Source organism: Sebastes fasciatus, chromosome 18 (genome assembly GCF_043250625.1).
Source record: "Sebastes fasciatus isolate fSebFas1 chromosome 18, fSebFas1.pri, whole genome shotgun sequence".
Lineage (NCBI taxonomy): Eukaryota > Metazoa > Chordata > Actinopteri > Perciformes > Sebastidae > Sebastes > Sebastes fasciatus.
In genome coordinates, this window is record NC_133812.1 from 22,658,086 (window position 1) to 22,683,586 (window position 25,501).

At 40.7% G+C, this 25,501-nt stretch overlaps 1 protein-coding gene across 1 annotated transcript; it reads right to left on the reverse strand.

Moving 5' to 3' along the window:
- Window positions 1-249: 249 nt before the first annotated feature.
- nudt14 (nudix (nucleoside diphosphate linked moiety X)-type motif 14) lies at window positions 250-25,056 on the reverse strand. Its single transcript, XM_074615035.1, has 5 exons — window positions 24,872-25,056; window positions 12,817-12,860; window positions 8,154-8,218; window positions 5,860-6,160; window positions 250-3,172 (listed from the first exon to the last, which is right to left on the reverse strand). The coding sequence occupies exons 1-5, from the start codon at window positions 24,950-24,952 to the stop codon at window positions 2,923-2,925; spliced, it is 741 nt and encodes a 246-aa protein (XP_074471136.1). The 5' UTR covers window positions 24,953-25,056; the 3' UTR covers window positions 250-2,922.
- Between the last annotated feature and the right edge of the window lie 445 nt (window positions 25,057-25,501).

A 25,501-nucleotide genomic window follows, 5' to 3' on the forward strand; every position in this document is an offset into this window, starting at 1 on the left:
CTGCAGGCGCACCAAGAAGTTTTCTTATCATCTAACTGTAGTGATGTATAAATAATGAAATGTGTCATCTGTTTTAAGTGAGCGGTAATTTTCTAAAAAGCTTCAGAAGTTGCATATTTTTAAGAAAACTACAAGGTGGGGGAATTTCTTCCTTTTTACATATTAATTAATGAATAAAGTACCAGCCCTTTTTGAATGAAGAAAAATACTAACATATAATAAGAACAGAAAGAAGGTTGCTGTCTTTAAGCTGAAGGTGTTTTTTTTAATATATGTAATAATATAATAATGACATGCTGGTCATCATCACATCCAGAGATCCACCCTGAATATGACCACAAGTTTGAGTATTTGGACCTGAGATTTTGGCAAACTGCTGTTGAGATTCACTTTGTGAAATCAGGTTTGTGTATTAATGACTATCGAAATGAATTATGACCAAAGGCAATCTTTTAGATGGTTTAAGTCCTTTTATATGTGCACTGACACCTGCATTAATGTGTTCAAAATAAGGCTGCCCCCTCTTAGTCGACTCATCTGTCATTTTGGTCTTAGTCGACTAAGAATTCTTTAGTCGATCAGTCGTTTTTTAAGCTTTTTTCATGACTTATTTCCAAGAAACTTATGAGCACATCTCTGGTAAACACAAGATTTAAAGTGGTGCTTCTGTGTGATTCTTTGTGGAGAAACTCAGTTTTACAGATCTGTTGATTAAATCAAATAATCGATTAGTCGACAAAATTGTATGAGTGAATTTCTTTGGTCGAGGACAGCCCTAGTTCAAAATCTAACCATGACATGTCGGGTATAAAATTAACTCTCTAGACATGACTTTGATTGTAATGAAAATGATAAAGATAGAGGATTTATCTTTTATACAGTGTCTTCTCTACTGTATTTCCAGTCTGTCTTTATCTCAGAAAAGAAAAATGCAACAGAGAGTAAAAGGAAGAATTCCTTCAAAACCCCAAAAAACTAAATGAAAACTATTCGCTGTCATGTTATAGGCCAAATATTGGTAACCCGTTGCAGGATTGTGCTTGAGAACAATGCCACACTTCAAACTGAGATTAGGCCCTCGGTGCAGGGGTAGGTAGGTGTATGCTTTTTCTGTGATGTGAAAAAATACCTAACTCACATTTTCTACTTTGCTTGCAGAAGAAAAAGTCCTGCTAATACGTCCACTGGTTTGACTTAATGAAGATTTTCCAACAGAGTTGATTTCAGTGAGTGATTGTTTAACCCGAGAGGGCTGGTGGGGGGGGGGGTACTACGATAAGTATTGCTTAAAGGCTGTGGATCAGAGAAAATTAATTGAGGCATGCTTGAACAAGTGGTGGTTAAAACACACCTGACACCTCAATCGTTACAAGGCCCCACCATTGACTAGCATAGTTTTTGCATTACTGGATCATGGATTAAAGGAATAGTCCACTGTTTTGCTTTTATCTTTAATGGTTCAAGTAATGACCAGTACAAAAGGTAGCCATTGTTCATGTGATGGCACACTTTGTCAGGCGAGTAGAACTGTTTGCATCAACTCCAATGCAAATATCAGCATGTTAAAATGTTAGCAAACCGAGGCTAACCAAGGGCACATGGCTGGTTAGCCTACATCAGACCGGCAAGTACGGGTACTTCGCAAAAAGTCAAGGCCGCGCCCACTTTTGGGGGATAAAAATGAAGATATCATAGACTTCAATGCAATTTGACGTATGTTTGGATTGTAATTTTGACAAATTCGTATGCATTCATCTCGTTATACAAATGTTTGTTTTATACACACGTCTATAATTATTATTTTGCGACCCTGCCTGAACCTGAGCGTTCACGATACCTTCATAAATTAAGTTTGATTGCTGCCATGTCCACCAACGTTAATGTATGACTGTATTACTGAAGCAGCCTCACACTCAAGCTGACGTTAGCTAGCCATGCTAGTCACTGTCACCAGCATCATTTAGTGATTTACCACACTGACGGTGAACATTCACGTATCGTATGAGCCTCAAATCTCAGTGTGAAAGCCTTGGTTAACCTGCTACACAACAGCTTTTCATCATTTTTTCTCCTGTGACAGCAAGTTTCTTTCTCCCAAAAGGGAGCGCAGCCTCAGCGATGACGTGATGCTGGTCTGGTCTATAGCTTGGAGCCATAAAGCCCCTCTATTATAGCTTTTTTAGGACATTTCAGGGAAACAAACCGGAGATCAGCGTTTGTTGGATTTATTGTTGGTGCAACTAACTACACAGCAACTCTTCAGCATATCGTTATTACTGTTACCGGTTTGTTTAAAGTAGAAGTCTGGAGACATGAGTCATGAGAGCCTACTCTGGATGACGTATTGCCGGTCTGATGTATGGCTGGTTAGTATCACAGAGTTTGCAATGAATGCTGGGTGTTGTAGGAATGCTTGAAACAAGTTGGAATTTGACTGTAAGCAGAATAGAAAACTGCTTTTTTCTCAGTCAAGGTGTATTTAAAATACTTTTTTGCTTTTCATAAATGCAGGTGACATTCAAGAGCCTACACTAAAAGCAGTGGAGTATTCCTTTAATCAAGGGCAGGCAAATGAAATCAGTGATATGCAGCCATTTATAACAGATGGCACAGTAAATGAAATTATTAACAGACTAAAAAAAAAAAAATTCTTCAAGAAGAGAGAAATGTGCCAGTGACCACCAGCTATGGCAAATTTGTTTTTAGGAAAAATATTAAGACCACATGAAACTCAAAAAAGGTAAACAGGACAAAACGTAAAGATACCTGTTGGCAACAAGACAAGGGGCCCACCTTTCATCATGTACCAATAAGCAAAAAGGCAATACAGGATGAAGAGCCATGAGGGGAAGAGTGGATGTGCTGGGCCAGTGTTTGATTTAATTTGGAATAAACGGTATAAAGAGGGCTGGTTAATACTAGTTACACATTGGTGGAGATCTTGTACTTGGGAGACATGTTATTATGGAACCAGATGAAACTAAAAATGACGCCCATGGTTTTGGGTATACGCTCGTCGTAGGCAAACGTCATGGCCTCGTGCAGCGGGACTTTGACCACCTCGATAAGCTCTCCCTCCCGTGGCTCACCTCCACCTGCGCTCACGCAGTTGTCGTCGGACACCTCGGCGTAAAACATGGTCTGCTTGGCGCCTGTTACACCTACGCCTGCCCTGCAGGGGGGAATAAGGAAAAGAAAAAATATATTAATATCCACGTATGTTTTCAATTATTCCTCAAGTTTTTACACATGTCTCGATGTCGTTTGAATATTTCAATACTGATGCCAAAACAATACCTTACTCTTCAGAATCAACCTTTTCTTTTTCTACAAAACTCTTTTCCCCCTTATTTAACGAAATGCAAAAGCATCAGTGCCTCAAGTTGTCACTTCCATAAAGTAGGAGACTTGCAAGTGACGAATTATAAAAAGAACGGTCAAATATCCTGACACTTAGTCCCTATTATTGGTCTAGCTCCTAAAACCCTGGATCCACCACTTCCCTTAATCCAACTTGATAGTGTCTTTCTTAAGTTTTTACCTGCTTGGTTAAAGACCTTTACACACCGGGGGCGTGACGAATAAACAACACGAAAATGCAAAAATACTCACCTACGATTATATTACATGTCTAGGTCTTTTATTGTGAAAGGTAAGCACAGTAGGAGTGGATCTGGTCTGCGCTGCCTTTGTCAAGGTTGTGTTTAGAAGGTAGCCCCCAAGTTGCGAAAACAATCGCGAGACTCGCTACCCGACAACCTATCCGAACCTTAACCATTCAAGGTCATATATCTAGGGCTTTTATTGTGAAAGGTAAGAACGGAAGGAGTGGATCTGGTCTGCGCTGCCTTTGTCAAGGTTGAAAGGAGTAATAAAGTTTGCCGTCTTGGTTCGGACTACGAAGCCTCTGTGTTGTTGTTTCATAAATATAGGCACAACTCAACCGGTTCCACACAACATGATTGGTTGATGCCTTTATTTGCGGTGCGGAAAATAAAGAAGAATTTTAAAGAATTTTGCTTTTCGCCACATAATATTCCCGTACTGTTTGAAAGCATTCATAAAAGCACGGTAACACTTGCACGAATGCAGGCGAGTGACCATCACCTGCCGAGGCGATATTCAAACTGAAAGTTCACCAAAGTTGAACTCCACACGTTGCGAATTTGCTTCCCAAATGGAAGCAAATGTTTTTTCACCTGTTCACTTCCATTCCATGAGAGCGAAGGGGTGAAAAAACATTTGCTTCCGGCGGTTTAGCAAATTCTCATCTTCGAATTTGCATGGAGTTCAACTTTGATAAACTTTCAGGCGAATTGCATTTGTGCACGTGTAACTGTACCTTGACAAAAACAACAGTTTGAAAAAAGGTGCAAATTTATCACGCGAAAAAAAACGCCCCCGGTGTGTAAAGGTCTTTACACACACCTTTGTTTTCAAATTCCTTGCCCCCACTTTGAAATGTAGGCTTTCTGTTATACATTTGTTGTAGTTTGTATGAATGCTCTAAAGCTCCGTCTTTGATTGTTGGTAATACATACATAACAACATACATAAAAAACAGTATTTACTTTCTTTGCCATGTAAAGCAAACTGACCTCGTGCTGCCTACTACTAGCACAGAACTACACCGTGCGCTCCTGTTAAAACCCCCCCTCATAGGGGTCCTGAGGGTTAAGACGATACCCATCTATTTAATGGAAGCAGCCCACACATAACAACGGTCATAGACGACACCAACAGACCCGGAGGAGGTGCTCGAGTCAAATCAAAAACACAGTTATGAGAGCTGTCAGTCAGAGATGTCCAGGTGCTGCTGTTTAATGTGGGACTGTTCGTCTCCTGGAACTCTAAACGTCTGAGTCCAGATACAGTGAGCTAATAATATGCTGACAGAGATGGATGCTTCCACTGATGCTTCTTTACAGCTCACTTACATAACCTCAGCATGTTTAGTCCCATCTCTTATCATTATGACACTATGTCCATCACCACTGTATACAGTATTTCCACCAAAGTAATGTTTAACCTGGATTCATTAAAATGCATGCTTTCCTTTTGAGTGCATCATATTATGTGGACTTTCAGAAAGCTGTATTTTAAGCGGTACTCCACCAAAAATTGAAATAACTCATAAACTCCAGACTGCTCTATCCTCGCCGGCCCACTGTTCAGCCCACTTCCGACCTTTAAAGAGCACCAAACCCAGCTGAAAAGCTTAAAACATCCCAGAGATTGAGTGGGTAGCGATTCAGAGGAGGTCTGGAACCAGCCTACATCCTCAGTACAGTGGTTCACAGTGGACAAGTGGATTATGCTGCAGAAGTGGTTTAATATATAATATATATATATATATAACTTAATAATAATGTGTTTTTTAAAGTTCCACCATGAAAACTGGTAACTTTCAGAACTCATCCATGAAGGGCTTCTACATCGTTTAAAGCCTACAGGGTCGAGTGGTTGATGGATAAAAGGTTTTGAATGGACTACCACTCCTTTAAAGGCATTTTTAATGCTACCTGGAGTTGAATTTTAGAAGTCAAACTGAAGAAACAAAGCTGCAAATGTGGGTTATTTCTAAGTGAACGTAGCTCAAGGAGGTTCAGAAATTATAAATGAAAAGGATACAAAATAGGACAACAGGATATTAATTGTTAAGGGACCAGAAATCCAGTGGGAGTGACTAAAGCAGATATTTAAAACACAATGAAAAGCCTTCTCTTAAAACGTATTTGTGTTGGGAATGGACAGGTCAAAGGTAAAAGGCCTTTATAAAGTTAATTTACAAATAGTATTACTTAACTTAAACTTCTAACTAAGATATTTCCTACACCTTCAAATGTGCAATCAGCGAACCTGTATGAAGTGATCCTCTTCAGTTTAGAGGCGGGCACATCGAAGCCACACTCCTCCAGGATCTCCTGCCGGGCGATCTCCTCCAGAGACAGGTTGGGTTTGTCCACCAGCCCGGCGCAGAGCTCGTAGGTGACCCCCGCTGAGGCCGGGGGCCACTGAGAAGAGCTCTCCCCCTCCGAGGCCGACTGGCCCTCCTGAGGCTCGGGGGCGGGGGTGGCGGCATCGGAGGCGCCCTCCTCGCTTTTTTCGTCAGACTGAGGCGGCTGCGTCTTGGTCCTTTCCCACTCACACATGTATACCGCTGGTGGTGGAACACACAGAAAATATACCTGAAATTACTCTCATTACATTTTACTTTTCTCTAACCTCTTTAGCTACACAGTTTTCAAAAACATGTCTAAGGATGTCTGTTTTTTACTGAAATAATCTTAAAGGGTAACTTAACCTCAACCTGGATCCTATTTTCTCATGTTTTGGTGTCCAACTAGGTCCAGTATTGAGGGATAACGCTGCAAATGGCAGCTGCTCATGGGCTGCAATATGGTGCTATTGGGGCAAGCTGGCACCGTCATTTACGTCCATTAAAAGTGCTTGTTTTTTACCATGACAGGCTTCCTGTTCCTTTCCATAATGTTGTCAGACACTTATAATAACAATCTGAGCCTGTCAGTGGCAAAAACAAGCACTTTTAGAGGGCAGCAACGTCACATTGACGCTGCTCACTTGCCCTCTCAGCTCGATTCACAGCTGCCGAAGGTGTTATCCCTCAATACTGAGCCATCCATCCATCCATCTGCAACCGCTTATCCCGTTAGGGGTCGCGGGGGGGCTGGAGCCGATCCCAGCCGACATTGGGCGAAGGCAGGGTACACCCTGGACAGGTCGCCAGTCCATCGCAGGGCTGACACATAGAGACAGACAACCATTCACGCTCACACTCACACCTACGGGCAATTTAGAGTCCACAATTAACCTAACCTGCATGTCTTTGGACTGTGGGAGGAAGCCGGAGTACCCGGAGAAAACCCACGCTAACACGGGGAGAACATGCAAACTCCACACAGAAGGGTCCCAAGCCGGATTCGAACCTGCAACCCTCTAGCTGTGAGGCGCCAGTGCTAACCACTGCACCACCGTGCACCGATCAATACTGAGCCAATTTCAAAAATTGTTTTCCCCATTAGTCTCTCCACTTAGACACAAAAACATGGGAAAATAGGGTCCAGGTTGGAAAATACCAAAGTTACCCTTTAAAATTAGGGATGGGTAACATATACGTTTTACAGACATCTCATTTTGGGCAACACAGATACAGTTACAGATAAATTACCACCAGCTCCTCAACTGTGAGGATTTTCTGCTTTTTCTTTCTTTAAATCGTTAAAAATTTAATTTCTAGTCAGAAGGAGAATCACACCTACTTTTAAACATTATGAAAGTTGGATATCAACAGAGTTTTGGATATGCAGAAATATCACAACGCCGACCTTTTCAAGACGGTGGTTGAAGGAATAAAAGAGGGAGGCTGTGTTTGCACGGTCAAACATATCCGCCACCTGTTACATTAATCGGAGTATGTACGGCTGCATGTAAATGGCAATATTACTGGAATATCAATTTTCATTAACCATGCAAACAGCTTAGTATGAATACTGTCTTTTTCAGAATAAGGGCAAAAAACTTAATATTTTGTGCATGGTCACTGAAAGCTTCCCTGTACAGGTAAAATGCTGACAGTAACACTGTTGCTTTAATTGTGAATATCACTAAAGAAATTCAAATGTTAAGCCCATGCAATATAATATTCTGATATACACCCAGATATCAGGGTTTCCAGCAGCGTTTTATAGTGGAGGCTAAACATGTATTGCCTGCTTCCAATAAGCTGACCAACATATCGTACACTCCCTGTTTAAAAACAAATGTCATTCTGTTGTAGACAAATTCAGATTTCTTTCAGATAAAAGACAGTTTTTTTCCCCCAACAGCAATGAAAAAATATATCAATGCCCAGACTTCCTTGAATTTAGCACACTGCGGTGCTGAACAGTCCCTGGCGACTCCTAACAAAGGAGGTTTGGCTGCTTTGTAACAGGGCCTCTTGCCGTCTATTTATGAGTCTGCATTGTTACTAAGATCCAGTAGAATAAACAGGGATTGTAATGGACTGCTTTTTTAGTGAAAGTGCCCACAGGATATACAACAATCTAGATCGAGCAGGGTGACAAGGAGAAAATGATCTAACTAGATTGCAGAGGGCAGTTAATCTCCTGCTCCGTGTGGTGAAAACGTACCTGGACGGAACTGCTTGACGAGGACAAAACAGTGTGAGCTGGTGTTGAAGATCAGCACTGATACACTGAAGGAAAAGAGAAGAAAAAGGTCAAGTTTAAATGAAATCACACAACGTTTTCTGATAGTAAAACACTTTGCAAACATGATACATCACTGGTTTAGTATCTCTTCCAGCATATAGGAGAATGTGGCTCCAGGAGAGCAGCCGGTCATGGATGGATCAGCTTTTTAAAAACCAGCAGTTATCAAAGAAGAAAGGAGTGGGAGTCAGAGTTACTGGGTTAAAACCAGTGTCCGGGGAACATCCAGCACTTCGGGATGGTGGGTTCACAAGTATTCTAGGTATGTGAATCGGCAATTGTTTTAAAGATCATCCTGAAAAAATAAGGAAACACTAAAAGCACTCTGGAAAAACAACAAGGACAAGCCACTTTGACAAAAATAACAAGGAGGTTAATTATTAGGATGAATGGACACGCTAACCATTAACTAACCGAATCCTCATCCAATTAGAATACCATATTCTGCCTGGTTTATCATTCTATTCCTATTGGATATCGTCCAAAAACTGAAGCGCACGTGGTTATGATTATACTACATTGGGTGTCTACATACACAGCTCTGTTCACATGTTTGCACAAACTGTCAGCAGGGTCATACATTTTGGGCTGAATGTGGACGGTCCATGTAAACCCTCATGGAGAGATGATTTGGGCTTAAAATGTGGCTTAAAAATGTGGTTAAAGTCACAAACTGTATATAAGAAGTGGACGTAGTCACTGTGACGTCACCCATTGGTTTGTGGACTGCCCTTTTAAAGCCTTGAGTTTGGCATTTTGGCCGTTGCCATCTTGTTTTTTTTGCAGCCAGAAGTGACACAAGAGGGTGGAGCTATGTGGAGCAGTTTTGTTCCAAACTCAAGTCCATTTGGTGGCGTATGTATCTCTAACTAGTTTGCCAAGAAGAAGAAAAAGAAGAAGAAGAAACAGAAGAAGACGACGGACGCGGACCCTCAATTGTAATATGAATGGAACCGCAAGCGCGTCCGTGCGACTGATACAAGACCGTAGCTGTCCGCTGAAAGTATGTCCGAGGCTTTACAGTATATGATGACTAAAATCTCATTTAAATAAAATTTTAAATGTGTGAATGACAAAGTGCTAAAACCAAAATGACACTAAAATGATACTGAAACTAAAATCCATCCAACTCTATTCTGAACTAAGAGGACCAAACGATGACTCCTACACACACAGGTGGTTCACTGCTGTACAGTATGTGTGTGTCTGTGATTATGTGAGCGTGACTGTCGCTGCCAGTGGAGACTTGAGGCCTGGGGTCGGTGTTGGGAAAGCGGATGTGTCTGAGGCGGCAGGAAGCCCTGCCCTGTCTTTCCCATGGTGGGAGGACATTATGGGACATTGCTATTACAACTCGTTTTCTAGCTACAGCGCCTGGTCTGATGCTGATTTAATATCCGTTGGCCAGATATTTAAAGTCAAATGTCTATTAAAGAACCCATTTTCATTCACATATCTTGAGGTCAGAGGTCGAGGGACCCCTTTGAAAATGGCCATGCCAGTTTTTCCTCACCAAAATTTGGAGCGTTATTTAGCCTCCTTCACGACAAGATAGTATGACCTTAGGTTTTCTAGTTTCATATGATGCCAGTATCTTTACTCCAAGTTTAAAACTGAGCCCGCTACAACCTAAAAATCGCAAGTTGCGTTAATGCGTTTAAGAAATTAGTGGTGTTAAAACAAATTTGCGTTAACGCGTTATCGCGTGAACTATAACAGCCCTAATTCATGCAAAAAGTGCCCGATAATACTAGACACAATATTGCTGTGTGGCATCGAAAACAGCTTCTCCATGTGCGAGAAGGAAAACATCAATTGTGTCTAAAAAGCCTCTGGTGCATTTTAAAGGGCCTCATATCTGGACCCAAATTTCAGGATGTGGTTCACTTAGAAAGAATTATCTCTTTCCCTCACACTCTACAGCAGTTACTGTATATACCAAACATCCAAGCAATGAAAAACCAGTACTGATATTCCTGACAGCCTACAGCTGTAAAAGATAGTCTTGCTGGGTGATATCGCCGCCGTAGAGAACAAGTATGATGAGATAATGTGGTAGATTTGGGCTAAAAGTGGGACACACAAGCCTGAGGCATGGAAGCTGTCCCCTGAGGCAGGCCTGGGTCTCGTAGCGCTGTTCCACACCATTACAGCTGCTCTACAGCTTCCCGCTGAAGAAAAATGCTCTAATGGTTAAACCAAGAAGCAGGCTAAACGGACGCTGAGGGCTTTTCATGCACCGTTAAGCTTTCTCTGCAGGGCTTCTGGCTGGGCGGCGGGAAAACTGGGTTATGGCAGACATATGAGGAGCGGGACTAAGGTGACGACTGGTTGCGCTGGTATCGAGACACTATCATCAGGTCCTTGTTGTGCAAGGAGAAAACTGGGTTACGTGCTAAATAATCCAAAGCTGAGAATTTTTTAGAACACCACTTGAATTGATTGAGTGTAGATACTGAAAACTTTATTGAAGCCTCCCAGTGGGGAATTATACCAATTGTGTTTACAAATGGATCCAAATGTGAAAAACATAATAATATGCACCCTCCACATGTGGCTGCTGGTACATAAATACTCAGACTTAATCAAACCCTTCAAAGTTAAAGGCATGGAAGCGAACAAAGACACATGAGCAGGACTACAGCAAGAGCCCAACATGTGCAAATGACCATGCCATGCCTGTGGTCTCTCGACTAAAAATACTTGCTGTCATTAAATGTTGCTTCCAGTAATAAACCAGTATGGGTACGCAAACACTCCCATAAACACATAGGTGTCAAAATAATAAAGCAATGGGAGTTTGCCCACCCAAGCCTACATGTGTTTTTGTAGATTTGGAGACGGCTTATGGCCGTATCCCACTAGACGTCTTTAAGCAAGCGTTGTACCGGATTGTCATTGTGAAAAGGAAGTCTGAAGGTGAAGCTTTACCAATCTACCCTCCAGCCTCCACCTATGACCATGAGCTCTGTGTATGACTGAATAAATTACAGTAGATTGTGGATGCAAGTGTCCAAAATGAGAGAAATTTCCTTCACACTCCTCAAGGGTTTTTGTATGTAGGTTTTATATGTTTTTACATGTCCTATTTGTCCGTTGCACAAATGAAGTTCCTCAGAGGAGTGGTGTAAAACCATTGCTCCTTCATGTGGACTTATGATTAGGATGCCTTCAGACACTTCCCTGTGGACATATTCTGGCCTGCGAACACCTTGAAATCCCAAGGAGGACCTGGAGGACATGGTTGGGGAGAGGGATGTTTGGTCCACCTTGCTTACAATGGGAAAGTGGTGGGAAATAGATGGTAGGGTTGGGCGTTTGGACAAATCTATTGGCTATTGGCGATAGGCTGAGTACGTCATCGGGTTGGGTTTTTTGGGCAACTGTTTGGACGAGGTTTGTCATTTTATTTAGTTAATTTAATGGTCTGCCTTCGAAGAATGAGAGTCGCTTAGCCACTGCTCTGAACGCAGAGAGAGAAAGATAGTGGGGGGAAAACAATGTGCAGAGCTGGCATATTTTCACATTTAACTCGTGAATTAAGGGTTTATTTTAGACCAAAGTAGAGCTGGTGATTGTTGGAAAGACTAACTAGTTTCTGTCGATTTTGTGTTGCGTTTGAATGAAGCTCTGCTGCTGTTTCAAAACCTACAAAAGAAGTAGCTCACAAGTAACTGATCTCTGGAAGCATTTCAGGAACAAGGACTATCTTCCTTTAGACATTCACTAAATTAGATATTTTACAATGCGTTGCCCACAAATCTTCCACATTTTTTGAAATGTGTCCTGCTGAGAAGAAAATGTCATGCGCACTTAAACAAAAATGCAAAACAAGATGCTTTCAATACAGGCTTAAATGGGGAATAACACTTTGGCAGAATTTCCACCTGGGGGATAGATGGATGGTCCCATGGGCTGTTTTCTTTAGGAAGTACAGATTTGAGGTTTACTGCTTTTGTCTCAGTGGGACTATTTTTCACAGGGACCTCTCTTTGGGGTCATGGGTGGAGGAAAGAGGGCTTAAATGGCCTGAGACCTACCCCAGGGCATTACCTGGGTAGAACGGGGAATAGGAACCGGGGTTTTTGACACAAATGTGTGATATTTCTCTTACAGTGCCCCCTGTAAAGTTCAAGACATTTATAGCCTTTGCCAAGTAGAATAACAGGGCGCCAGTTCCCGAAAAACAAGGTCTGTTTTGGTTCAACTGTCCTCCCAGTATTTGGGAGATTCTCGAGAATAAAGGTATACAAATACCATAACTGAGGTGCCAATACTGCAATGGCTACAGGTGAAAGGACACACACCAAACCTCACACAACTTATTTCTTTTACTGTGCACACAACGCATGAGCATATAACTTTATTTATTTAAAAAAAAATAAAGAATTACAGCATGTTTTGTGTCCGTTTCCATCTGTTTGTTTAGAGAGACACCACTTCTCTTGACATTTGTACAGTTGAATTTGCACATTCTTGAAACTTCTTGTGCATGTGTGTGTTTATGTGTGCACACATAGAATGAGTGGATAGGAGCACTGTCTGCTTCCATCCAACAGTAGAGAATAAAACATGTTTTTACCTATCATGGGTTCGCATGAAGTCCCAGGATTTCTTTGTGCCATTCTGTGAAGGAATAAGACAAAATAAACAACATAAGTTAATACAATAAACACAACATGATTTTAATCCTCAAACACTGTGGTTTGACAACCGAGTGAAACAAGTGTATTCAAATAGTAGACATACATACGGTGTGTATTCAGTGTACCACAACTTCTTACTCTCTTTGTTTTTATGTGACTTGCATGGCAAGATGTCAAATCACCGCTGATTTATTTCAATTTGAACACTCTAGAGGCAATCAGCTGCTCCACAACTGATGCTTGCCACGACATGTTGAAGTAATACAACAATCCACACCCAACAAAAACATCTGCAGATACGCAAGTTAAAAGGCACTGTGCCCGCACAACACATTGACACTGTTGAGCTTCATCAACTGTAGTTCAGCAAAGGGCATTTGAAAGAAAAATGCTATCTGTAATCTATAATAATTACTTGAATAATAATTTAGTAGCCAAAATTATGCATGAAAAATAACAATGTGTGTTGTTTTTCCCTACCAAATATACAGTATATACCACTGCGGCTACAAAAATTCATTACACAACTTGCAGCAAACACAGGCAATAATATGTCACCGCAGAAATTAGCAGCTTTGGGCAAAATGTCAGGAACATCCTGTGACTTACAACTCGGAAAAGTGATTTATTGAGTATTTTTTTGACTTGTTAATGTCCTGATATTTATTGATTTTTATTTACCAACCCCCATCGAGTACTGTTGGTGAATTTTTGGGAGTCTAGCGCAGTGATTGTTTCTGCATCCTCAGTCAGAAACGGATCCACAGTCCACACTGCTGGACTTAAGCCGGGTTTCCACACAAAGTGAGGTGGGACTTTTAGTCCCAGGAACTACTTCTCAAGGAACTAAAAGGTTCCTTCAGCTCATTGATGTCTGCGTTTCCACAAAGATTAGGCGCGCAACTATACATACAACAATGATGCCATAAAAAGCAACAAACACACATCATTATTCGTGCGACACTGCCAACAATAGGAAGCATGAAGGAGATTCAAGTCGTGCTGCCGTTGATCGTGATTTACTTCTTTGCAAATGGGGTCATTGAGTCAACGCTGGAAGAGAGACGAGCAGTAGCAGCAAAGCGGTTTCAAAACACCCGAAATGCTAGACTCAAAGATCATAAATAGATTTCACGAGCCTTTGTGGAGATTGACAGTCAGATGATCTCTGATAACTACATACTAAAACATAGTTATTAAACTTATGTGACAGACGTTGTTGTAGCTAAGTGTTTATATGCCCTACGGTCACATCAGCACTTCAACAGGACGTGCAGCTGAACACTCCTTCAGTAAATTTCCAGCAGCACAATTACAATCAAACCGTCGATGTGCAGGTGTGTGACCGGCACAAAAGAGACACAATCACAAACAATCAGCACTAAATACTCTGGCATACTGACATCTTAAATATGTTGGCAGTGACACGCATACATTCTCTGATTGTTGGCTCATCACTTTGCAGTAAGCGTTAAGGGACAATGAAGTAAACATCCTGACAGTTTAGTTCATTTTGAGGTTATTTTCATTCATGCAAGGTGAAGCGAGGAACAGTGTTTGCAATTCAGGGTGCAACCTTAAAGAAAATCCAAATAATATGGAATTCATTACTTCATTTCACTTCACGTTTAGTGTGAAGACAACAAGTAGTTCTAATCCGTTGATCATCATGTATTTTGTCATTCACATAAACTCAGCAAAGATGTGTGAATTAAACTGAAAACTTCACATTTATTCCTCTATCCACACAGATTGCATGCGGTATAAATATGGTAAAGTTGGCCTACATTCTCTGTGCCCGAGGAAATATGGCCTTGATTCAAATTTAGGCTACACCTCCTCTCCACCCACAAGCTCTTTCAGACGCAGGGATGACAGCTTTACTAGAGCAGGCTTATATTCAGCCAGAATAGATGTGCCTTCGCGTGTGCCAGTGTGGTGATGCAGTTCCAGTACCACCCAAGAGATGGGAGGAGGCGAAATGGCAAGCTAATTGCACCGATAGAATAAGACATAATAAATCTAGTGTTGTGGCAACAGGGCTTGAGTTAGGATGTGCCACTGTGCCAAAGATGCAATGTGCAACTTTGAGATTTTCCATCTAAAAAGGGAATAAACCCACACACACAGCTTTCAATTGTGACTGACTCATTTGACTGATTGAAGTCTCCCTGGCATTTCTAAATATTCTCAGATTAATTCTCATTACAGAGAAGGGCTGGGCGATATGGCCAAAATCTTCTATCACGATATAAGGATAGTTATATATATCATAATAAAGCATGTCTATATGAAATAACCTCATGGTAAAGCCTATTTTTTATACTCCTGTTCGAATTAAATAATTGACAAATGAAAAGTAGTGAGTATTTTCTCATTTAAGAACTTGAGTGCAAAATGAACCTAACAGTTTTATGTGAAATTATAGAGAAATAAATGAATAAATGTAGGCCTCGTCTTTATCGCGATAGAAATGATGCAGAAAAATATATACGATAGACATTTTTATAACGTTTTGACGGTATATATCGTCGTATTGCCCAGCCATATAACGGGGTATGAATATGGCTGACTGAATATGGCTGGAGAAGTGATGTATGTTGTGAAAAAATATATTAGCATCTGTGCAATATTGTGTAACTAAATTACAACAATACAGCACACTAAAACCTCAAAACTTGCTGAAGTTGAACAAACTTCTTCCTGAAAAAGACTAGAATTTTTTTTAAATCTAGCGTACTCGTGCTAGTTTATCAACATTACCAACCCTAGCTTTAAGTGGCATTTTTTTCCCACTGGATATCATGATTAATACCTCTATTTAAAAGCTAATATCATTAGGAAAAACGCACCACAATGCTGTTTTACATAATATCCAATTTATGAACAAAACCTTTACTCATCATCCATCCATAAAACTACCATAAATCACACTTTCAGCCCTCAAAATCATCTCAACAAATGGTCAGACGACCGGTGCATGACCTAACGGGTCACGGCCACAGGGCCTCAGTGTGAAGCCAAGCTAGCATAATGCTGTTCATGCATCATTAACCATCATGTTGTGGTGTGAAATGAGAGCATGAAGCCAAAGTTTGTGTAGGTTTAGTTGTTGTATTGCTATGGTAATCACCTTTATCTACTGTAACAGCTATTATATCAGGTCAATGACAAAGGCTTAATGTATGCACATTTGAATACTGAGCTGAGACGATATAAGATTAAACTGACTTTAATCAAAAAAATGTTCGTCATCATTTCTAGCACACATTTATCTGCTGCGTGTCTGTTTTTTGTATTATTTTATATATAGTTTGGAAAGTATGATGTATAAGAGATCTATATCTGGTTTAAATTGTCCATAAACCAATACTGCAGGCTCCTGCTGCAGGTATTTATACACCCGTCAGAAGACATAAAGACAGCAGTTACACCATTCATCTTTCGTCTGGCTGTCAGCCCATTAGAAAGGTGTTGACATCATCCAAACTCCTCGCTGTGGAGTCGTGTCATCACAGATGCTCTGCCTGCGCTGCAGCTCGTCTACTAGCGTAATTACTCTCACAAAAATATCATGTCAACAAAGTGTGCCGAGTGTCTTACACGCCATCATTCCTCCTTGAGGCCAAGCCAGCCGCACCCCTCTCGCTTTTCCTCGGTGAAAGCAAAACTAGTGTGAAGGCGTGTGTGCGTGTGTGTGATAAATCACTTGTCGTGACTGAGGCGGAGATGCACTTCTCGTGGCTTGTTGCTTTGTAAAGCGTGCGTATTGAATAATGGATGAGACGAAGCAGGTTTTTACCTGTCAATGAACCATATTTTCATGTAAACAAAGATGTACACTAGGGCTGTCCCGCATACATGTCAAACTGATGTTTATTTTTTCCAACATAATATTGCTGCACGGCGCACACGTACTGTATATTGCATTATACTTTGCATTGAAGCTAGAGGATACTTTGGGAACATACTAATAATAAAGTAGCCATGTGAATAAATGGGATATTCCATTCCCACTTTTGTTGACATTATATAAGTAAATTGTTTTAATAAATGTTTAGCAAATAAAAAGATGTTTTGTGGAGGATACAGCACACACAACACAGCACCAATATTTAGAAAACAAATATATGGTTTGTGGTTCTGAAATGTTTGGTAAACACCCATTGACAATTTCCATAACTCATTCAAAAGCTTATTGAGTCTTGCCTGACCACAATAGATGATGCACATGTTGACAGCCTGTGGTTTGGAGGTATTTACTGACCATCAGAAGCTAGTTTAGCTCCGGTCGCTATGCAGCAACACTTCAGAGGCTGTCACCTCACAATAAAGCTACTATGAACAAAACTATGTGATTCTGATTGTGGGTCTATTAGCGGCTACAGCTAAAAAGACACACCATGCAAGTAAGAAAGACGACTTTGAGGCTAACCACCTCCCCAAATCTCCAGCCATAAGCCAACACATCGCAGACCACTCAGCTGAACGCAGAGAGACCGAACCAATATCAACCCTCCATCAAAGTACCGGTAAGACAGTGAGGAAGCAGACACCCACATTGTCGAAGTAACAGAGCGTTACTGGGATTAATAACTGTAATGCCATTACTAAAATTCATATTGAAACCCCTCACACTACTCATTACTGAAAAAAGTAATCAGTAACATTGGCTTTAACATGATTTTTTATATTGACCAGGCGGCAACGTCTGATTCTGAAAAGTAAAGCCAATGCTTAAGTGCCTTAAACTTGGATTCTTTCTAACAGCCAGCAGGGGGCGACTCCTCTGGTTGCAAAAAGAAGTCTGATTGTATAGAGGTTTATTAGAAAATGAGCCTACTTCTCACTTGATTTATTACCTCAGTAAACATTGTAAACATGAGTTTATGGTCTCAATCGCTAGTTTCAAGTCTTCTTCAATACAGCATGATGTTCATTTAGTAAATTATGGTCCCATTTAGAGTCAAATAGACCATAAAGCAGAGGATGCTTTAGGGCGGGGCTACCTTGTGATTGACAGGTCGCTACCACGGCGTTGTCCGGTCTTGGAGTTGTCCGTGTTTTTGTCTTAGAACTTTAACTTTTCAGTTCATGAAAGTTAATTATTAGCACCACCCTGTTATATAGAGTTGATGAAAGGCAAGAACTGAGAGAAAAAGATGCATTTTCAAATTTGGCCACCTTAAAGCATATAACGTGAGATTGCAGGAAGAGTGTTAGCCATCTTTCCAGCGAATTCTGGCAACAGCAGATGGTGGAAGGTGTGAAAAGCTGATGACAAAACAATGACTTCCAAGGAGGTCTGACCATTCAGAAAAGCAATTCCAGGGAAGGGAAACAAGTCAAAACAACATCTTCCCAACAGGAAATTGCAGGATTGAGAAAACATGGTCTTAATTTTGAAAAACACCAGCACCAAAAATACCAGTAATATGAGTCAGAGAATGAGAGAAAGACTAGCAACCATCTTGATTATAGTCTAGTTTGTTTACAGTAATCATATTAAAATACCACAATTCATTTAGCGATGATTTATTTCACTGATCAAACACCAAAAAGATGATTTATTTTCCAGCCACAACATACTGTACGAGGTAAAACTACTCACACACACACATCTATTCCCTCTCTAGTGTCCTGTCACCACTCACAGATGGTGGGGTTCCCCTCATTACTCGGGCCACTTGCTGAGAGAAGGGGGGCGGGGACGGCTTGAATGGCCCAGGGGAGACGGAGAATCATGGCCGACATGGATTACGACAGAGAGATTAGCCCGTGGGGAGAGAGAGAGAGAGAGAGAGAGAGAGAGAGAGAAGGAGACAGAAAGAGAGAGGAAGGGAAGCAGGAACAAGGCTACACAGGACCTTGAAATTAATGTGGTCCCTCTGGCTTTGGGCATCAGAAATGACAGACTCCTGTGTGAATGGCTATTGTAGGGAGGGATGTATGGTCTTTTAGGTGCTTAAATTCTAATAACCATCACACACACACACACACCTCCATACACTATAAAGCCGGCAGCTGCAGCAGAAAGAGAGAAAAAAAAAAAAAATCAACTACCGTCCTCAAATACAATAGCACTCTTTGAATCTCAACATGTGCTCTCCAGTTTTTTTTCAGGTTTTAGCTTCAGTCTGTCTTCTCACCAGCCGGAACAAAGGCAGCAGCGCCATCACACACACATTACAACCAGTGAACTAATGATCGGCACAGTTTAAACGTGACAAAAAAGCATCTGCACCTGCACAAAACTGATCGACCAGTAATGACGAGATTACAGATCTGCAGCACGAGTAAGTGGCTCCTATCCACAAAACCCAGTGTCAAGGACACACACTCCTCAAGTACACACCCATGTGACTGTGTCCTCGAGTTAAAATCCACAGAAAGCATGTAGACCTCAAATCACATCAAGTCAGTTTACATGTTAGTGTCCCTCCGATGCAAACTGACTGACTGACTTGGAGGAATTGACCACAGCCTGTTTCTGTTTTAACCTCTGTTTGCTAAAATGGTTTGAAATGTTTTCACTTGTCAGTAGCATTCGTGTGAGATCATTATTTTATATCTATGCATGCAGGCTGTAATTGCTCCCAACATGTTAGGGCTGGTATAGTACTGAAGCAGTTGATTTATCAACAACAACAACCTAGATACAGTCTAACCCTGACAGCGTGATCCCAGCGCGAAGCATCGCCCTGATGGGCTTTATTTCACAACAATGACCTGCTTGCTGTACATTATCGCGCTTATTACATGGCTGTTTACCTAAGAAATCAATAATTTGATAAAAAAGGGTCCGCCAGAGTCCGACATCAGAGCTGCATCCATAGCAACGGTCTGTTATACATAGCAACGGTCTGTCATACATAGCAACGGTCTGTTGTAAAGAAATAACAGACTGTAGAACGCCGTGATTGACCAATCAGAATCGAGTATTCAACAAAGCCGTGTAATAATTAGCACTAAACATAAAAAGTACAGTTCAGGTTGATGGGAATGTTATTAATGTTGCAGGTATTTGGTCTTAAATCAATGACAAGTTGGCCTGATGATGGTGCTACTGGAGGTGGGGTTAAAGGAAACACTAGTTCTTGCTCTGTGGGCCACATGGATGCGGATGATCGCCAGAAGATACGGGTAACTTTGTCACTCAGGAGTCAAACTTTGTTTCGCTTCATGCCCTTGATTTTAAGTTGAAACAGCATAAGATGTTTTACAGTGTGAATTACGCTGTTATTATTCATTAATTTAAAATGTCCACTGGGTAAAACAAGAACTCATTTTGTTAATTTCCACTCACAGTAATAATTATCACCCTGCCCTAAAACAAAGGTTTTAAACCATGCAGACATCCTCTCTCCACCTACAGACACACTCAGGCTAATTTTACTGCCACGATTCGAGCTCAAGCCCTATAAATAACCATTCATGTGAGAAAATGTGTGTTTTTAGATCATAATGGATCTCATATTCATTGAAGGAGTAGTGGGGCCACTGGCTGTAAGCTATACTAGATAAATAAATCCGGATGAATAATTCAAATCATTATAATGAATAAATGGGAGGTAATTATCCTGCTCCAAGTAGCAACCCGTGATTCAACGTAAGCACGAGGCGACGGAGATAAGAGGGGTTTCCCCGAGTCAACGAGGGACAATCACCTGCTTTGTAGAGAGAGGCGAGGGAGACGAGACAAAACACCAGTAAACACTAATGATGAAGAGACCCTCTCGCGCATGACATTATCTACTTTTAGAGTGTGTTTCTGCGTGTGAATAGGTTTGGGTTAGTGACCAGTGGCTAAGCTAAGCAGATGTACCGATGAACATAAAAGGTTTTGGGGAAGAGATGCTCCCTCAGTGTGACTGAAAGGCCTTTGTGGGGAGTCCCTGAACAGCTCCTCCCGAGCTGCACAGGAGAGATGACGAGGATGAAAGGGAGGACAGGACGAAGGAGAGGGAGTCCACCATCATCTCTTTTGTTGTCCATCTGCTGTCTTAGCCGTTCCGCCATTCTCTTGACAAGCTTAACCCCCCCTACTGCTGTCACAGGTGTAAACCCCAAATGGGAAAAAAACTCCTCACTGAGCTCCCCTCGACACGAGTGCCTTGGTACTTGAGTTTTCTGATTTAATTGAAGGCAACACTACAAAAGAGCACTTTCAAATTATAGATAGTTGCAGTTTCTTTACGTTTAAAAAGTACTTTCCACTCTGGACATTGAGCATCCACCCGATTCAACTGTTATCAGGCCAATAAATAGGCCTTAAAAGTGGCTATAAGCACCATAGATGTGGGTCAGTTGGGGCCTACTGCGCCTACTACATTGTAAAAGTGAAAGTGAAACTTAAAAGCAACACATTCTAACATGTTGTAAGACTCAATGAAACATTACATTTTGGACACAAATAAAATGGCTTCTTTAGGTTCAGACAATAAAACTACAACTTCTTTAGGTTTAGGCAAAAAAACTACAACTTCTTTAGATTTAGGCAACAGAACTACAACTTATTTAGGTTTAGGCAACAAAACTACAACTTCTTTAGGTTTAGGCAACAAAACTACAACTTCTTTAGATTTAGGCAACAGAACTACAACTTCTTTAGGTTCAAGCAATAAAACTACAACTTCTTTAGGTTTAGGCAACAAAACTACAACTTATTTAGGTTTAAGCAATAAAACTACAACTTCATTAGATTTAAGGCAAAAAACTGTTAGGTTTAGGCAACAAAACCACAACTTCTATAGGTTTAGGCAACAAAACTACAATTTCTTTAGGTTCAGACAACAAAACTACAACTTCTTTAGATTGAGGTAAAAAACAGTAAGGTTTAGACAACAAAACTATAACTTCCTTAACTTTAGGCAACAAAACTATAACTTCTTTAGGTTTAGGCAACAAAACTACAACTTATTTAGGTTTAGGCAACAAAAAAACTGGTTAAGTTAAGGGAAAAACATTGTGTCGTTTCAGAACTGTCTACTAAAGCTTCTGCTCCATTCATAATTGCTTCGGTCATTAGAGGTCGTTGTCATGTTCTTTTATAACTTCTTTCGGTGATCCGACATGTGAATAGATGATAAAACCTACAAGTTGATGTAGTAGGCCCATATTGACCCACATCTATGAGGCTTATAGTGACTGATAACACCTATTTAATAGCCTGACAACAGTCTAATCGGCTTAAGCATCGTAACCAGCCCAGAGTGAAGAAAATAGCCTTAATCTTGAATGTAATAATGAACTGTACTTCATCAGTAAGACCAGGTTAAATAACATCGTCCTATCATCTACAGGGTACGTAATGTGTTTTAAGACCAAAATACATCTTCTGCATCACTGTCACTATCCTGCTTTTACACAACAGAAGCCAAGTCGATAACCCAGGAACAGAGAAACTGCACAAATATTTTGAAACCTAAAAATAAATGCATCCTGGACTGCAGCCTATGTTTGGGTGAGGAAGGATTTCTCACTTTGCTGGAGACCATCAGGACTCACAGTCATCACACTTTTCTTTTAGCAGGAGGACTTCATAAAAAAACAACTGATAAAACCATTAAAACACAGATAAATAAAGCATAGTAATACTGATTTAGAGTCATGCTTCAGGATCACAATCTCATGCCTTTTAATTTCCAGTATGCAGTTAACAATATTGAGCATTTACTACTGCAAATCATTGAGGCAGCTAATATAAAATTTGACAGCTTTTGATCTCCTGAGATAAAAATGTACACTTAACGAGATTTCGGTCACAGACGATCCACTTTGCCCGCCCTGATTGCCATCATGACCTGGATAGGCAGCTAAAAATGGATAGATGGATAGATGAATGAATAGATGGATGGATGGATGGATAGCGATTATACAAGCACCCACAAGCTCTAGAATATACTTACAGTAAATGCTAGTATGAATGTGCTAAAGTAGGTCTACAGGACTACTGAATCTAATCTGAATCTGTAGTCTTTGTAGTGTGTTTGGGTGCAACTTTTTGGCCAAGACAAAAGCGACGTGAGGCGACACAACTAGTGGCCTTCATCACCGCTAGTTCTTTGATGTCGGGTTGATGTGTGTGGGCCTTAAGGCTTCACTCAGGCAAAAATGTGTTTGGATTTGAAGGTGCAGTATCCAATGTGCTTCATGTTTAAGGTAGGAACCCGACAACATTTTTGGTCACGTTCAATACCAAGAAAATGCAGTATATGTAGTAAATGGGGTAAAGATCCGTATCTGGACTTGCATGGTAAATGGCCTAACACCTTCTAGTCTTTTGACCACACTACATGCTTACGTTTACCCCATTCACACACACACACATTCACACACTGATGGAAGAGGCTGCCATGCAAGGTGCCAAACTGCTCACCAGGATCTCATCTAATGCTAACTCACACACCCTCACACACCGATGGCACAACGTGAGGTTCAGTATCTTGCCAGTCGAACCGCCAGTCTTACGATTAGTGGGTGACTCGCTATACGTCTGTGCCACAGCAGCCCACTATCTTATCATCTATAAGTCTTATTTAACAATTGGGATCAACAAGTCTCACCTGATCTGCTATTCAGACGGAAAAACACGTAACACACTGTTAAACACCTCCTTATACTATAATGTTGGTCAAATTTAAAACCGCAATAATCATGTTTAAAGCAAGACATATTTCACTTCCGGGCAATATTCAAAAACTGTTTTGTGACACGGAGGAGGGTTATAAATTAAGAGGAAAATTTTAAAAAGCATCGTGTTCGTACAACAAAGAAGAGCATGTGTATTTCAGTCTGTGCTGTGTATTTGTGGAATGGGATGGGTGATGGGTTGAAGCGGAGCACAAATATAAACCACTTTAAAAAGCTATACAAAAAATATATATTTGGGAGGTATATGGTTGAAGAAGAACTGTGATAAGGGTTGCGTTAAGGGTTATCTACTTTTTAACTCCGGATGGATATGTGGGGTTGTAAATAAACTTGGGATGCTGTTCATATATTTAATTTGTGATGTGAATAAATCTGGGATAGTTTTTATATTATATTATCATTCTATGATATATGAGTTATTAGAGGAGAAGTGAGAAAGGGGTAGGGAAATAAATACTTCTTCCTACTCCTTTTTTGGACACTCTTGTTTTGTTTGTTATTATTTTGTATCTGTTTTTATTTATTTTTATGTTTGAAATAAAGTCTTTCATTCATTCATGTAAAGCATGTTGAATTACATGGGATTTATTGTTGTTATTGGTATCGAGAATCGTGGAAATTCACTGGTATTGGTATCGACTACTAGATTTCTGTTATCCTGACATCCCTAGTCCTTAGCTGTATGCATATTTCCCTGCATTGTTTCATGTTATATCCTGGACCTGTAGTGTGGCAAAACAGACATTTAGAGTTATACATTCACACAGCATTTGAACAGGTAAATGGACCATCTAGCTGTGAAGACCTCTGACCTGCAGACACTAACACACACAGCCTGCATTCATGTAGGAGTCTCTTATTGAACAGTTAAGATCAACAAGTCTCACCTGACCTGCTATTCAGACGGAAAACAAGCTTCCTTGTCACATAACACACTTGCTAAACTAAACACCTCCTCCTACTTTAATGTAAAGCAACGTGAACATGATGCTCAACCTAAAAACAAACACCTCTTTAAGCAAGCAAGCTAACGTTAGCATGCTAGCTGCTAGCTGTTCTCTCAGATAGGTTTAATATCAAACACACAGAAACACACATGTGATGTAAACACAAAGATAATACGGTTGTTTAGTTATTATAGTTAAAGTAGGGAGGATTGTAGCAGTCAACGTGTGTGTTTAAGGTCAGTTCAGCCTTCATGTTATGCTAGCCTGTTAGCATGTTAGCTGCTAAATGAATGGGGGTTGTGTTCAGCCTCCAGCATCTCTCCTCTTCTCTCCTCTTCTCTCCTCATCTCTCAGCTTCTCTCAGCTCCTATCACACAGATTCATAACTCACCTGGTTGTAGTGCACCCTGAGAGGCTTCAGGTAGTCGGACTCTGTGCACGGAGTGACTTCTATGGTGTTAATCTCTTCCATAGTTGTAACACTTGGAGCTGGAGGATTGTGTCTGCTGTCACCGTTCACACACACACACACACACACACACACACACACACACACTGACAGTGGAGGAATGTCTATGGGAGCCCAGAGAGGACATGAGGCTGAGAGAAGGACAATATTAGTGAATGGAGGAGAAGGTAATTTATTGCAAAATTCTTTTTATTCATTTTTTCCCCCAAACATAACAAATAAAACAAAACATAACACCGGTGCCATAATACAAAAACAAAATTGATATCTTACATTTAACATTTAAAGGGACTGTTTGTAACTTTGTAAGCGTATAAATGTACCGGGTCTTTGTTCCTTCACCAGATTTCACAATGGCGGCGGCGTTACAAACTTTCTCATTTTACAGCTAAACCGTGCACTACAAGATGATTCTGATAACATTTGAGGAGAGAAATAGGCATTAATGTAACAATGTTGATTCATATTTGATCAACGCTGCCTAGTTTGACCGTTTGGTCAGAGTTCGCGAGTGATTGACAGCCAGCTCTCATAGACAGCAGATGGACAGTA